Consider the following 13652-nt stretch of genomic DNA (forward strand, 5'->3'; position numbering starts at 1 on the left):
GCACCTGCAGCTTGCTGAGGGTGAACTTTCCTAGATGACCCACACATTCAGCACCTCCAGGCAGGATTATTGTATCTCACTATATCTGGGGCTCTATGGGGCAGCAATGCAGAAGCTCCAGTTTGTGCAGTGCAATGCACCCCGCTGGCCAGGCAGGACATTTAAAGCATGCCACCTGAGTGGCTCAGCTCCCTCCTGGACTCTCTGTCCACTCCCATTGCCAGGTCAAGCCTTTGGTCCTGATCTTCAAAGCCATTCAGAGATACTGCAGTGACCCTATCTCCCTTTATGATCCACCAGGACAATTGCACTTCTTTGGGACAAGGCATCTCAGAACCCCCAAAGTACATAGGAACTGCAGATAACACATCCCCGAATGAGGGGCACTCAGTTATGACAAGCTCCTGGATAAAGTCAGACTGATGTGGAGTCTGACCAGGGTTAGAACAGGCTGTAACTCATTCCCCTCTGATAAACTGGGATGATCTATTCACACACACAAAGCTGCACTAACTGCATATGGGATGTACTGTTTGATATACACTGCTAAGAATAACTCCATTGTTAACCCACTAGACAATGAAAGTCAGGGGAACAAAGAGACTTGAACTATAATAGAAATAAAATCTTTAATTCAATCTCCTTTAAATGTAATGTTTACTTAATTGACACCAGTATTTTCTCCAGTTTTCCAGAGCATATTTGCTTACTGGTACTGTCAACTTTTGTTATATATTGTATCTGTCAAATTGATGATAAAATTGATTGTGCATTTTATACTGTGCTCAGGCTTCTTTTCTCTTTGCAGTTTTGTATCTGACCATGGCTTAGCTTGAAACTGTTACCAAAAAAATCCAAAATGATTTTAGGTTAATTCTTCTGCATCATAATTCCCTTTATGAGCTCATGCTTTGTTATGCAACAGTAACTTAGTGCCACACTTTGACCCTGGAGAGTTGATATATAGGAAGTTTAACCTAATTTTCTAAGCGTCAAACACTGCTCACTTTAGTCCTCAGAGCAGCTCCATAGACTTTAATGGGACTCCTTTCAAGGCATGTGGGACTTGCCTGTGTTAACATAAATAATATTGCAATAGTTGTGGAAACATGATCCTCAACAAAAGTCTCTAGTTCAAAATCCAAGTGCATTTTTGTTGGATAAAAACTCACGGAGTGTTTGGAGAACTGAAGTGGTTCAATACTGACTCGGCAGCCCCCTAAAAGAAGGGTGAAAAATTTAGCGATGCCCTGGTACTGAATGGAAAATACATTATATGCATTGTGTGCTTTGACAGTACAGCGCTGCAGTTTTCATTGTGGAAGGGGGTTCACTAACAGCTCTGAAAACAATGTATCCTTCTCAGTAGGGAATCTAGTAAAGAAAAGCTGAGACCGGAAAGTGTGGGGGACACACAACATATTTCTACAAGCTCCCGCTTAGGTCTCACCCAACTAGAACAGAGTGAGAGAAAAGTCAAAGGAGAGACCTGCTCAGAAAACAGAACAAATAAGAGTTTTTGGCAGAGCTGTTAGTTCACCACCACCACCACTCCTGAACCAAAGTGATCTCCCTCTGCAGGTAGGAGAGAGAAGAACAAATGCAGAGGACAAGGATTCCACAGCACGATTCCCTCTACCCAAGCTGCCTGCTGTACCAGCTCACTGATGCAGTAGCATTCTAGTAGATGGAAACTGTGTCCGATCTGCCAAAAGACGAGAGGATATCCCATTGGGGTGAGGGCTGCCCTGCTGCATGACCTCAGTCTCCCTCTTGGTGGGTTAGCATAAACAAGCAGTCCCCAGAATGACGACACAGACACGAGCTCAGTAAGAACAGAATCTATTTAATCTTGGAAGAGGGGACAGAGGCAGCTCCCCTCCTGTTCCTGACTCCAAAACACTTCTTTCCCGGGACAGAAACCATGCCCCACCCTGAACTTCTTCCCAGGGTTATTCTCTGAGTAAGGGGTCCTTCCCGTCTGGGAGGACACCATGTCTTTTAGGGGCTGCCTGTGGATGTGGCACACACACAGCCCCAGCCAGCACAGCAACTCTGTTACACTATTTACATTTAGATACGTTGGAAGAGAAGTTCAGGTGATGGGACTTGCACTGATGGTGTACACAGCCTAAGCATAGGTTAGAATTATTTATCATTTACTGGTTATGCGATGGTAGCCGCAAAAGAAAGACCAATCAGGATCAGGGCCTCATGTGCTAAGCACTGTACAAATACATAGGAAGAGAGAGACCACAGCCTGAAGCTTTTGAAGTCTCAAGGATTCAGTACCAGATGAGGAGTGGAGGATGGATGGGATAGAATATATAGATGATGTACCACAGATGGTACAAGTTTCAACTTACTTTGCTGTTTGTTTTGACTGGGGGTAGAGGAAGGTTAAAAGGAAGGGCAGCAGTGGGAGTGTGAATGTGTAAGGGAATAGGGAGGGTAAGAGGGATTTTGAAGGGAAGAAAAAGGGACCGGTGGGGAGTGCAGGAAGAGTGTGTCTGGTATTGAGAAGGGAAAAGGGTGGGGCAAACAATGGACAAATGCTACAGAATTGTAACCACTATTCCAGTAGGTGTGGCACTTGCTTTTATGTATGAGGACCCCTGGCTCTTCTTTGGTCCACTCCATAGGGAGATTGTCCTCTGTTCAGTGGCAACAGGATTGGGGTCATTCACGAATGGTGGCTTTTTATTTTTTTATTTTATTTTATTTTTTTGCATTTTGCCTCAAGTTTCCATGAGGATTTATGCACTAGGTACTCACCTGTCAATTTACAATTACAATTTACAGAATCGGTAGCTCAGTGCTCTGAGGAGTCAATGAAGCAATCTGAAGAGTAGGAGTGGGTGAAATTTGTTTGAAGGGAAGAAGTAAAAAGGTTCATCAGTAAGGCCACAGCACATTAGACGATCAAGAAAATATCCCCGTTTTCTCACTCCCGCACACTTAGCCAGACCTTCCTGGTCCCCACTGTCCCTGAGACATCCAAGAGGGAGCAATCATTTTGCTAATAGGGGGGTGCATAGACAGCTATCAGTTCAGGGACCTCCATTGTTTTTCAGGCAGATGCACAGGCAATGTAAGTGTCTTTTAGACAATTGTAGAAATCTGTACAAGAGAGTTGTGACAAGCTCCACTTCACACCAGCACAGAACAACAACTTTTGACTTTGGGGGATTTGATTTAAATCATTTGGTTCAGGACTAGCTGGATCCAGATATGACTTGTGAAAAGCAAATAATGATTCTCTAGTCTAAATCCTTCAGTCCTTTCTTATATAGAGCACACGTATTCATTCAAAGCATAATCCTAATGCCTCTTGGAGCAACACATGCTATTTTTTTCCACTCTACAGATTGGTTTGGCTTAATTTGTTGTCCCTCTGTGGCTTTTCCTTCTTTACCATTATTTAATTTACCCTAAAAGTCTATTGTGTTTTATAAACCTGAAAAATGGTAGTGCAAAGATTGAATGTTCTCTGTTAAGGATGCTAGTGTCAATTTGCTACAATTGTTCAAATAGGAAATAGATAAAATGTGAAATATAATAAAAGCCTTACAAGTAGCTGGGAGGAGAATTCTTCCTGTATCAGTGGGTGAGAAATCAGGAATAGAATCAGGAAGATTATTTTGAACTCAGCATCTACCTTCATATCAATAGGGCTGTTCCAGAAATGCCTCTGTCTTGTGTGTGTATAACAAAGTCACAAGTGCAAAAGGATAGCTCCATGAGTCAGGTTAGGCTGATCTATTGAAGATTAACAGAGATAGAGGGCTTTTTAGAATATCTGTATCCATCTCATTTGACTTTACTGTTCACAAAATAGATCCAGTATAACCTTCCATTTCCACAGTCACTTTTAAAAAATTCTCCTAGAGACCCTGACAACAGAAATACTTGCTCCCACAAGCCAAGATAAGGGGAGCTCTTTAAAGTCAAGTCTGGACATTATTAAGTGAGATGGCAGAGAGTGCCATATATTTACGAGATGTATACAAAGAGAACTTTTCAGGGTGTGTGGGGATATGTAGGACCAGATCCTCACTGGTCAGAGTAAATCATCCACGCTTTCCAGAAAAACTGATTTACACTAGCTGAGGATCTGGTCCACAATATGGTTTGAATGAGCTACAGAGCCAGATTGCAGAAATTTAGGAGGACAATAATTTCTGTTTATCAAAGAGTCAGAAGGCAATGACTCCTTTATGTACACTGAGGCTGTCCCACTTTGGAGATATACAGTATCTTGAGTATGAACTGGTCTCTGGGTAGTCACTGAACATTTCTAAGAACTGTAGAAACCTGTGATCAGATCTTTGTTCTAGTGAACAAAAGGGTGGAAGTATTTGGAACAATCAGCAAAGTATAAACCAGAATTTAAAATATTGCAGTGTAGTCTAATTCATAGGGTTTAAAATATAGAATTGTTATCTCATACAGCATTTATCTTAGTTCACACATTCACTACACACTGAATACAAATACGTGGAAACACCAACAGTAATGTTTATACAGGATATCTGGATTAAAAACTGACAGATTCTTAAATTATGTTTGAAAATTGAGCTGATCCGCTTGTTTCAAAGAGGAGAGACTCAGATCAGATGAGAAGCCCAGGGTGGATTACAAGAAGTGGAGATTTGGACTGGGAACCATTGTGTGGGGAAGAATGGGATTCAGGTGGGGGTGTCCTGTCTGGGAGATGGGAAGTGGGTGGGCAAGGAGATTGGGACTGGAATGAAGACATAGGCGCCAACTTCCCCTCTGCCCCATGAGTGCTCAAACCCCACCCTCGCCCCACCCTCTTCCTCCAAGGCCCCACCCCAACTCACCACTTTACTGCCTCCTCCCCGGAGCACATCACATCCCCACTCCTCCCCCTCCGTCCCAGAAAGTCCCAAACGCCGCCAAACAGCTGTTAGGCAGTGGGCGGGGAGCACTGGAAGGGAGAAGAGCGGGGATGCGGCATGCTCGGGGGAGGAGGAGGCAAGGACGGGGTGCGGGTGGGGGGAGCTTGGCTGCCGGTGGGTGCAGAGCACCCACTAATTTTTCTCTGTGGGTGCTCCAGCCCCGCAGCACCCACGCAGTCGGCACCTATGAATGAAGAGGTGGAGGATGAGAGAGTAGGGACTGGGGTAGGCTTGAGAAGACAGGAGCAGAAAGGGTCAGTTTTAGAGGGAACAGGCAGAAGGGTCTGTGACAACTTCAGCACAATTCCCTCCAGAACTCAAATAGAGTCCAAGATTCCTGAGTCTCACCATTCTTCTGCTGTCACCAAATATCTATGAAACTCACTGGGAAAATTTCTCTCACACTCACATCCTTCTCTAGTGTCTGGTCCACACAGAAATAGTAGGTTGTTGTCCTCTATCAGGCCTGGTATACACTACGAGTTTAGGTCGACTTTAGCAGAGTTCAGAGTAACAGCCGTGTTAGTCTGTATCCGCAAAAAGAAGAACAGGAATACTTGTGGCACCTTAGAGACTAACAAATTTATTAGAGCATAAGCTTTCGTGGACTACAGCCCACTTCTTCGGATGCATATAGAATGGAACATATATTGAGGAGATATATATACACACATACAGAGAGCATAAACAGGTGGGAGTTGTCTTACCAACTCTGAGAGGCCAATTAATTAAGAGAAAAAAAACTTTTGAAGTGATAATCAAGCTAGCCCAGTACAGACAGTTTGATAATAAGTGTGAGAATACTTACAAGGGGAGATAGAGTCAATGTTTGTAATGGCTCAGCCATTCCCAGTCCTTATTCAAACCGGAGTTGATTGTGTCTAGTTTGCATATCAATTCTAGCTCAGCAGTCTCTCTTTGGAGTCTGTTTTTGAAGTTTTTCTGTTGTAATATAGCCACCTGCAGGTCTGTCACTGAATGACCAGACAGGTTAAAGTGTTCTCCCACTGGTTTTTGAGTATTTTGATTCCTGATGTCAGATTTGTGTCCATTAATTCTTTTGCATAGAGACTGTCCGGTTTGGCCAATGTACATGGCAGAGGGGCATTGCTGGCACATGATGGCATATATCACATTGGTAGATGTGCAGGTGAACGAGCCCCTGATGGTATGGCTGATGTGATTAGGTCCTATGATGATGTCACTTGAATAGATATGTGGACAGAGTTGGCATCGGGCTTTGTTACAAGGATAGGTTCCTGGGTTAGTGGTTTTGTTCAGTGATGTGTGGTTGCTGGTGAGTATTTGCTTTAGGTTGGGGGGTTGTCTGTAAGCGAGGACAGGTCTGTCTCCCAAGATCTGTGAGAGTAAAGGATCATCTTTCAGGATAGGTTGTAGATCTCTGATGATGCGCTGGAGAGGTTTTAGTTGGGGGCTGAAGGTGACAGCTAGTGGTGTTCTGTTATTTTCTTTGTTGGGCCTGTCTTGTAGGAGGTGACTTCTGGGTACTCGTCTGGCTCTGTCAATCTGTTTTTTCACTTCAGCAGGTGGGTATTGTAGTTTTAAGAATGCTTGATAGAGATCTTGTAGGTGCTTGTCTCTATCCGAGGGATTAGAGCAAATGCTGTTATATCTTAGAGCTTGGCTGTAGACAATGGATCATGTGGTGTGTCCTGGATGGAAGCTGGAGGCATGTAGGTAAGCGTAGCAGTCAGTAGGTTTCCGGTATAGGGTGGTATTGATGTGACCATCGCTTATTAGCACAGTAGTGTCCAGGAAATGGACCGCTTGTGTGGATTGATCAATCCACACAAGCGGTCCATTTCCTGGACACATCAATACCACCCTATACCGGAAACCTACTGACCGCTACACTTAGCGCTAAAATCGGCCTTTGCGGGTCGGATTTGGGGTAGTGTGGACGGAATTCGACGTTATTGGCCTCCGGGAGCTATCCCACAGTGCTTCATTGTGACCGCTCTGGACAGCACTCTCAACTCAGATGCACTGACCAGGTAGACAGGAAAAGCCCGGCGAACTTTTGAATTTCATTTCCTGTTTGCCCAGCGTGGAGAGCATAGGTGACCACGCAGAGCTCATCAGCACAGGTAACCATGATGGAGTCCCAGAATCACAAAAGAGCTCCAGCATGGACAGAACGGGAGGTACGGGATCTGCTTGCCATATGGGGAGACGAATCAGTGGTAGCTGAACTCCATAGCAGTAAACAAAATGGCAAAATATTAGAAAAGGTCTCAAAGGCCATGAAGGACAGAGACCATAACAGGGACGGACAGCAGTGCCGCATGAAAATTAAGGAGCTAAGGCAAGTCTACCACAAAGCCAGAGAGAGGCAAACGGAAGGTCTGGGGCAGAGCCGCAAACATGCCGCTTCTACGTGGAGCTGCATGCCATTCTAGGGGGTGCAGCCACCACTACCCCAACCGTGTGCTTTGACTCCGTCAATGGAGAAACACGCAACAGGGAAGCGGGTTCAGGGTACATGGAAGATGATGATGAAGATAATGAAGATAGCTCACAGCAAGGAAGTGGAGAAACCGGTTTCCCCAACAGCCAGGATATGTTTATCACCCTGGACCTGGAGCCAGTAACCCCCAAACTCACCCAAGGCGTGCTTCCAGACCCTGAGGGCACACAAGGGACTTCTGGTGAGTGTACCTTTGTAAATATCACACATGGTTTAAAAGCAAGCGTGTTTAATGATTAATGATTAATTTGCCCTGGCAATTGTGGCCAGTACAGCTACTGGAAAAGTCTGTTCACGTGTATGGGGATGGAGCGGAAATCCTCCAGGGACATCTCCAGAAAGCTCTCCTTCATATACTCCCAAAGCCTTTGCAAAAGGTTGCTGGGGAGGGCTGCCTTATCCTGTCCGCCATGGTAGGACACTTTACCACGTCAGGCCAGTAGCACATAGTCTGGAATCATTGCATAACAAAGCATGGCAGCATATGGTCCCGGTGTTTGCTGGCATGCAGACAACATCCATTCCTTATCTCTCTTTGTTATCCTCAGGAGAGTGATATCATTCACGGTCACCTGGTTGAAATGGGGTTATTTTATTAAGGGGGCATTCAGAACGGCATGCCCGTTCTTGCTCGGCTGAACAGAAATGTTCACCACTGTTGGCCACGCGATGGGGGGGGATGGGTGAAGGGATCATCCCAGAGAATTGGGGGGGGATGTGGGGCGGGGGGTAGTTGGGTTTGTGCTGCATGTTAACCCGAAAACCCCAGCCCCTCCTTTTACATTGCAAACCCATTTTAAATGGCCAACCCAATGGGTCCTTGGTATGGGAAATGAGGGCGCTACTGTTTGAAACCACTCCCACATGTTATGAGGGTTAAAAAAGCCAAAAGACTGTGGCTTACCATGGCTGCCTGCAAGCCGAATTCTGTTGCCTGGCACCGCATGAGTGATCTTTCACATCAAACCGGCAGGCCCTCAATATAAGAGGAAAAATGCGACCTTGTAATGAAAACACATGTGCTGTGTATGGTGAACAGCAAAATTTAACTTGAAAGAGTGTACCCATTGTTCTCTAAAATGTGTCTTTTTAACCACCTCTCCCTTGTCCTCCACCAGCTGCAAATGTTTCGCCTTCGCAGAGGCTAGCAAAGATTAGAAGGAGAAAACGGTGAACTTGGGATGATATGTTCACGGAGCTCCAGATGTCCTCCCATCTGAAAGAGCACAGCAGAATGCGTGGAGGCAGTCAATGTCAGACTACAGAAAAGCACAATATAAACGAGAGGAGAGGTGGCGGGCTGAATCGCGGGATGAACAGAGCAAGTGGCAGGCTGAAGATGATAGGTGGCATCAGCTTGCAGACAGAAGGCAAGAGTCGATGCTCCGGCTGCTGGAGCATCAAACTCATATGCTCCAGCGTATGGTTGAGCTGCAGGAAAGGCAGCAGGAGCAGAGACCGCCGCTACAGCCCCTGTGTAACCAACAGCCCTCCTCCCCAAGTCCCATAGCCTCCTCACCCAGACGACCAAGAACACGGTGTGGGGGCCTCCGGCCACCCAGTCACTCCACCCCAGATGATTGCCCGAGCATCGGAAGGCTGGCCTTCAATAAGTGTTAAAGTTTTAAAGTTTTAAACTGCAGTGCATCCTTTTCCTTCCCTCCTCCCCCACCCCTCTCGGGCTACCTTGGCAATTATCCCCCTAGTTGTGTGATGAATTAATAAAGAATGCATGAATATGAAGTAACAATGACTTTATTGCCTCTGCAAGCGGTGCTTGAAGGGGGGAGAGGAGGGTGGGATGGTTGGTTTACAGAGAAGTAGAGTGAACCGGAGGGGGGGGGTGGAGGGTTCATCAAGGAGAAACAAACAGAAGTTTCACACCATAGCCTGGCCAGTCACAAAACTCGTTTTCAAAGCTTCTCTGATGCGCACCGTGCCCTGCTGTACTCTTCTAACCGCCCTGGTGTCTGGCTGCGCATAATCAGCAGCCAGGCGATGTGCCTCAACCTCCCACCCTGCCATAAATGTCTCCCCCTTACTCTCACAGATATTGTGGAGCGCACAGCAAGCAGCAATAACAATGGGGATATTCTTTTCACTGAGGTCTGAGCAAGTCAGTAAGCTGCGCCAGCGCACTTTTAAACATCCAAATGCACATTCCACCACCATTCTGCACTTGCTCAGCCTGTAGTTGAACAGGTCCTGACTACTGTCCAGGCTGCCTGTGTACGGCTTCATGAGCCATGGCATTAAGGGGTAGGCTGGGTCCCCAAGGATCACGATAGGCATTTCAACATCCCCAACGGTTATTTTCTGATCCGGGAAGAAAGTCCCTTCCTCCAGCTTTTGAAACAGAGCAGAGTGCCTGAGGACGCGAGCATCATGTACCTTTTCCGGCCATCCCATGTTGATGTTGGTGAAACGTCCCTTGTCATCCACCAGGGCTTGCAGCAGCATTGAAAAGTACCCCTTGCGGTTTATGTACTCAGTGGCTTGGTGCTCCGGTGACAAGATAGGGATATCCATCTATCGCCCCACCACAGTTTGGGAATCCCATTGCAGCAAAGCCATCCACTATGGCCTGCATGTTTCCCAGAGTCACTACCCTTGATATCAGCAGGTCTTTGATTGCCCTGTCAACTTGGATCACAGCAGCCCCCACAGTAGATTTGCCCACTCCAAATTGATTCCCGACTGACCGGTAGCTGTCTGGCGTTGCAAGGTTCCACAAGGCTATCGCCACGCGCTTCTCAACTGTGAGGTCTGCTCTCATCCTGATATTCTGGCGCTTCAGGGCAAGGGAAAGCAAGTCACAAAGTTCCATGAAAGTGCCCTTACGCATGCGAAAGTTTCGCAGCCACTGGGAATCGTCCCACACCTGCAACACGATGCGGTCCCACCAGTCTGTGCTTGTTTCCCGGGCCCAGAATTGGCGTTCCATGGCATGAACCTGCCCCAGTAACACCACGATTTGCACATTGCTGGGGCCCGTACCTTGTGTGAGGGCTGTGTCCATGTCAATTTCCTCATCACTCTCGTCGCCACGCTGCAATTGCCTCATTGGCTGGTCCTGGAAAGGCTTTGGCATGTCCTGGCTCTGCATATACTCCAGGACAATGCGCGTGGTGTTCATGGTGCTCATAATTGCCGTGGTGATCTGAGCGGGCTCCATGATCCCAGTGCTATGGCGTCTGGTCTGAAAAAAGGCGTGAAACTGATGGAGGGAGGGAGGGTGACTGACGACATGGTGCACAGGTACAGGGAATTAAAATCAGTGAAGGTGTTTGTGCATCAGGGAGAAACACAAACAACTGTCACACAGAATGGCCCCCCCCCAAAGATTGAACTGAAAACCCTGGGTTTAGCAGGCTATTGATTTCACGGAGGGAGGGGGAAGCAAATAAATACAGAACAAATCTGGCCCATCTATCTTTTACATCTTAAGCTGGCAGCAGACGGTGCAGCATGACTGATAGCCCTCGGCATCTTCTGGGTGCTTGGCAGAAGATACTGTACTACGACTGCTAGCCATCATCGTCAAGACGGTTCACTAGGACTGCTGGCAGGACTGAATCTCCAGGAGACAAAGCATGTCTGCCCAGGGGCCTATGATTGAACTGGAGTACAACGACGATGGATACCACTCGTAATACACCATCTATTGCCAAAAGGCAAGGGGCTGCTGCTGTGTAGCAATGCAGCCCCACGTCTGCCAGCACCCAGATAGCCGATGAAGGCTACCAGTCATACTGCACCGTCTACCGCCAAAACGCAATTAGCTGCTGCTGTGTAGCAATGCAGTACCACGTCTACCAGCACCCAGATGACATATGGTGATGGTGAGCTGAGCTGAGTTGAGCGGGCTGCATGCTTGGCGTGGTATGTTGTCTGCACAGGTAACCCAGGTAAAAAGGCTCGAATCGATTGTCTGCCGTTGCTCTGACGGATGGGGAGGGGCCTGACGGCATGTACCCAGAACCCCCTGCGACACTGTTTTGCATCATCAGGCATTGGGATCTCAACCCAGAATTCCAATGGGCGGCGGAGACTGCGGGAACTGTGGGATAGCTACCCACAGTGCAACGCTCCGGAAGTCAACGCTAGCCCTGGTACTGTGGACGCAGTCCGCCCACTTCATGCACTTAGAGCATTTTATGTGGGGACATACAGTCGACTGTATAAAACCGATATCTATAAAACTGGCTTCTATAATTTCAACCTAATTTCGTAGTGTAGACATATCCTAAGTTACTTTGTTAGCTCAAGTGGCAGAGGTCTGTATTGTGGATCCAACCCTGTGGCTGACCCATGTGGTTGTCAACATGATTACACAGAAGGGAATTTGTTTTTCTCAGTAAGATTTTTTTAAAAACTACATTAGAAGAACATTAAGGTTGCAAAATCAAGTCTTAAAAGTGAGGAAATGCCAGAATTAAAGTTGCCTGGGCAAACTTAATTGGGCCCCTTGTGAGTATGCATTATGATACAATCTTTAATTACATGTTTATATTATTTTTTCCCACAGGATCTATACAAAACAAGAACTTCAAGGCATATTTTTTTCCTGCAGCTTGTATGAATTATCTAAGTGATTTAACCTTTGATATTTTTTCTTTACATTTTATGGATCTTGCCATAAAAATAAGAAAGATGCAGTATTTCTTGCATAGTCTGAAGTGTTAATAATGATTGACTAGCTTTCTTACAAAATACTAACACTAATATTATCTGAAAACTCCTTCAGATAATACTGTTTAAAGAAACAATTTTCTACCTGAAAAATTCATAGTAGTTGAGACAGAGAAATTAGTTAACATTTTGTTTCAAGATCTCCTAGACTCACTAGCCAACCTACCCTCTGTCTCAATCAGGCTCTATGTGTAATTACCAGTTTAGGGACAGATTCTGGATACCCATATTCTCACTGAGTAACACATCACCCCACATATAGTCTCATTTAAATGGGGTTACTTAAGGAATAAGTTACTGCCAAATGTGAGTAAACTCTTGCCCACTGTGAAGTGAAATAATAGACCATAATGCAATAATAGCATTACCTTGCTCTCAGGATCAGAGTACATTGTCATCTTTCTTTAAGAAACAAATCAGCAATCACTTGCACTAAGTACAGCTTATCAGTTAATAAAGTCAAGAATAACATGACACTTTGGTGATGTCTGGGAAATGACCTTTAGTATTAACAAGTTCTATTTTGCAATGTAGAGCTGTATTTAAATACTATGTTACTCAAATATAAAATTGCATTTTTGACCATTCTTTTTTCTTGTGGTCACCTATTTTGGTTTAAATTCATTTTCAAGTTTCCAATGAAGGAGCTGACAAGATTTTCTAATCAACCTGCCCTTTATTGATGTAAAATAAACTGCAAGAGCATGAAAACTCTCTGATACAGAAATCCTGGAAGAAAACTGAGTAATCGGCCTGGGTTTGGATTATATAATTGTACTGAATTCGTTTTTCACTCTGCAACTACACAAATGTCACTAATGAAATCCCATCATTTCCACTGAAAGATATCATTCATAATTCATTTCAACATGCTCCACTAAGCCTGCTAATCTTCAAGGTCACTGGCTAGAGGAAGCATAGAAATATTACTGGAACCTTTCTAAGGTTCAACTGTTGCTTTGCCTTTCCTCCTCACCATTAAGTTTAAAATGTTTGTAGAGTAAACCTCAACATGTCTTACCGTCAGCTTCTCCTTTAAGGTGTGTTTTGCTGAGATTTCTTTTTCGTGCTTTTCTAACTCCATGTCCCAGAAAAAGAGGCTCAGATCCTGGGTAGAAGTGATTTAATCTGACTACATATTAGATATCACTGTACTTTTCAAGTTGTGAGACAGAACTCTATCAGGCAGTGCTGGTGATAATTTCTGGTTAGCTAGTGTTTCCATTTATAGACGTAGAAACTTCACAAATAGAATCCTAGAGAGAAGGCAGGCAGCTGGCCTCAGATAACAATAAATATTATTTTGGCATCAAAGCAAACTGTTTAACGTGAGTACTGTTGTAGCAGGTTTTTTGTTACCTGGACCCCCCCACACAAAATAAGCTTGTGTTTAAAGACTCCCTGAAAAGGAACTGGAAAGTAATAGCTAGATCACAGTAGAACTTATTCTTGAATGCACAGTTTATTAGCCAACTAAAATGACAAATATGATTAGCTTGTATGATATGATGTTACATAGACACAGGGTAACCAGAGCAACATTTGAAAAA

At 45.2% G+C, this 13652-nt stretch overlaps 1 protein-coding gene across 16 annotated transcripts in view; it reads right to left on the reverse strand.

Moving 5' to 3' along the window:
- The window catches only part of MLIP (muscular LMNA interacting protein), a 166274-nt gene extending 152967 nt beyond the window's left edge, over positions 1-13307 (reverse strand). For 9 of the 16 annotated variants that reach the window (XR_004645228.1, XR_004645227.1, XM_034766321.1 and 6 more), the window contains exon 1: positions 13124-13305. Coding sequence is in view for 14 of the 16 variants with exons in the window: in XM_034766321.1 (XP_034622212.1) it covers positions 13124-13186 (63 nt within the window). In the remaining 2 variants the exon portion in view is untranslated. Of the gene's footprint in view, positions 1-13123 lie in introns of all 16 variants that reach the window. The other 7 variants (XM_034766310.1, XM_034766318.1, XM_034766311.1 and 4 more) reach the window with 4 other exon arrangements.
- Positions 13308-13652: the final 345 nt, after the last annotated feature.

This window comes from Trachemys scripta, chromosome 3 (genome assembly GCF_013100865.1).
Source record: "Trachemys scripta elegans isolate TJP31775 chromosome 3, CAS_Tse_1.0, whole genome shotgun sequence".
In the NCBI taxonomy this organism is placed as follows: domain Eukaryota; kingdom Metazoa; phylum Chordata; order Testudines; family Emydidae; genus Trachemys; species Trachemys scripta.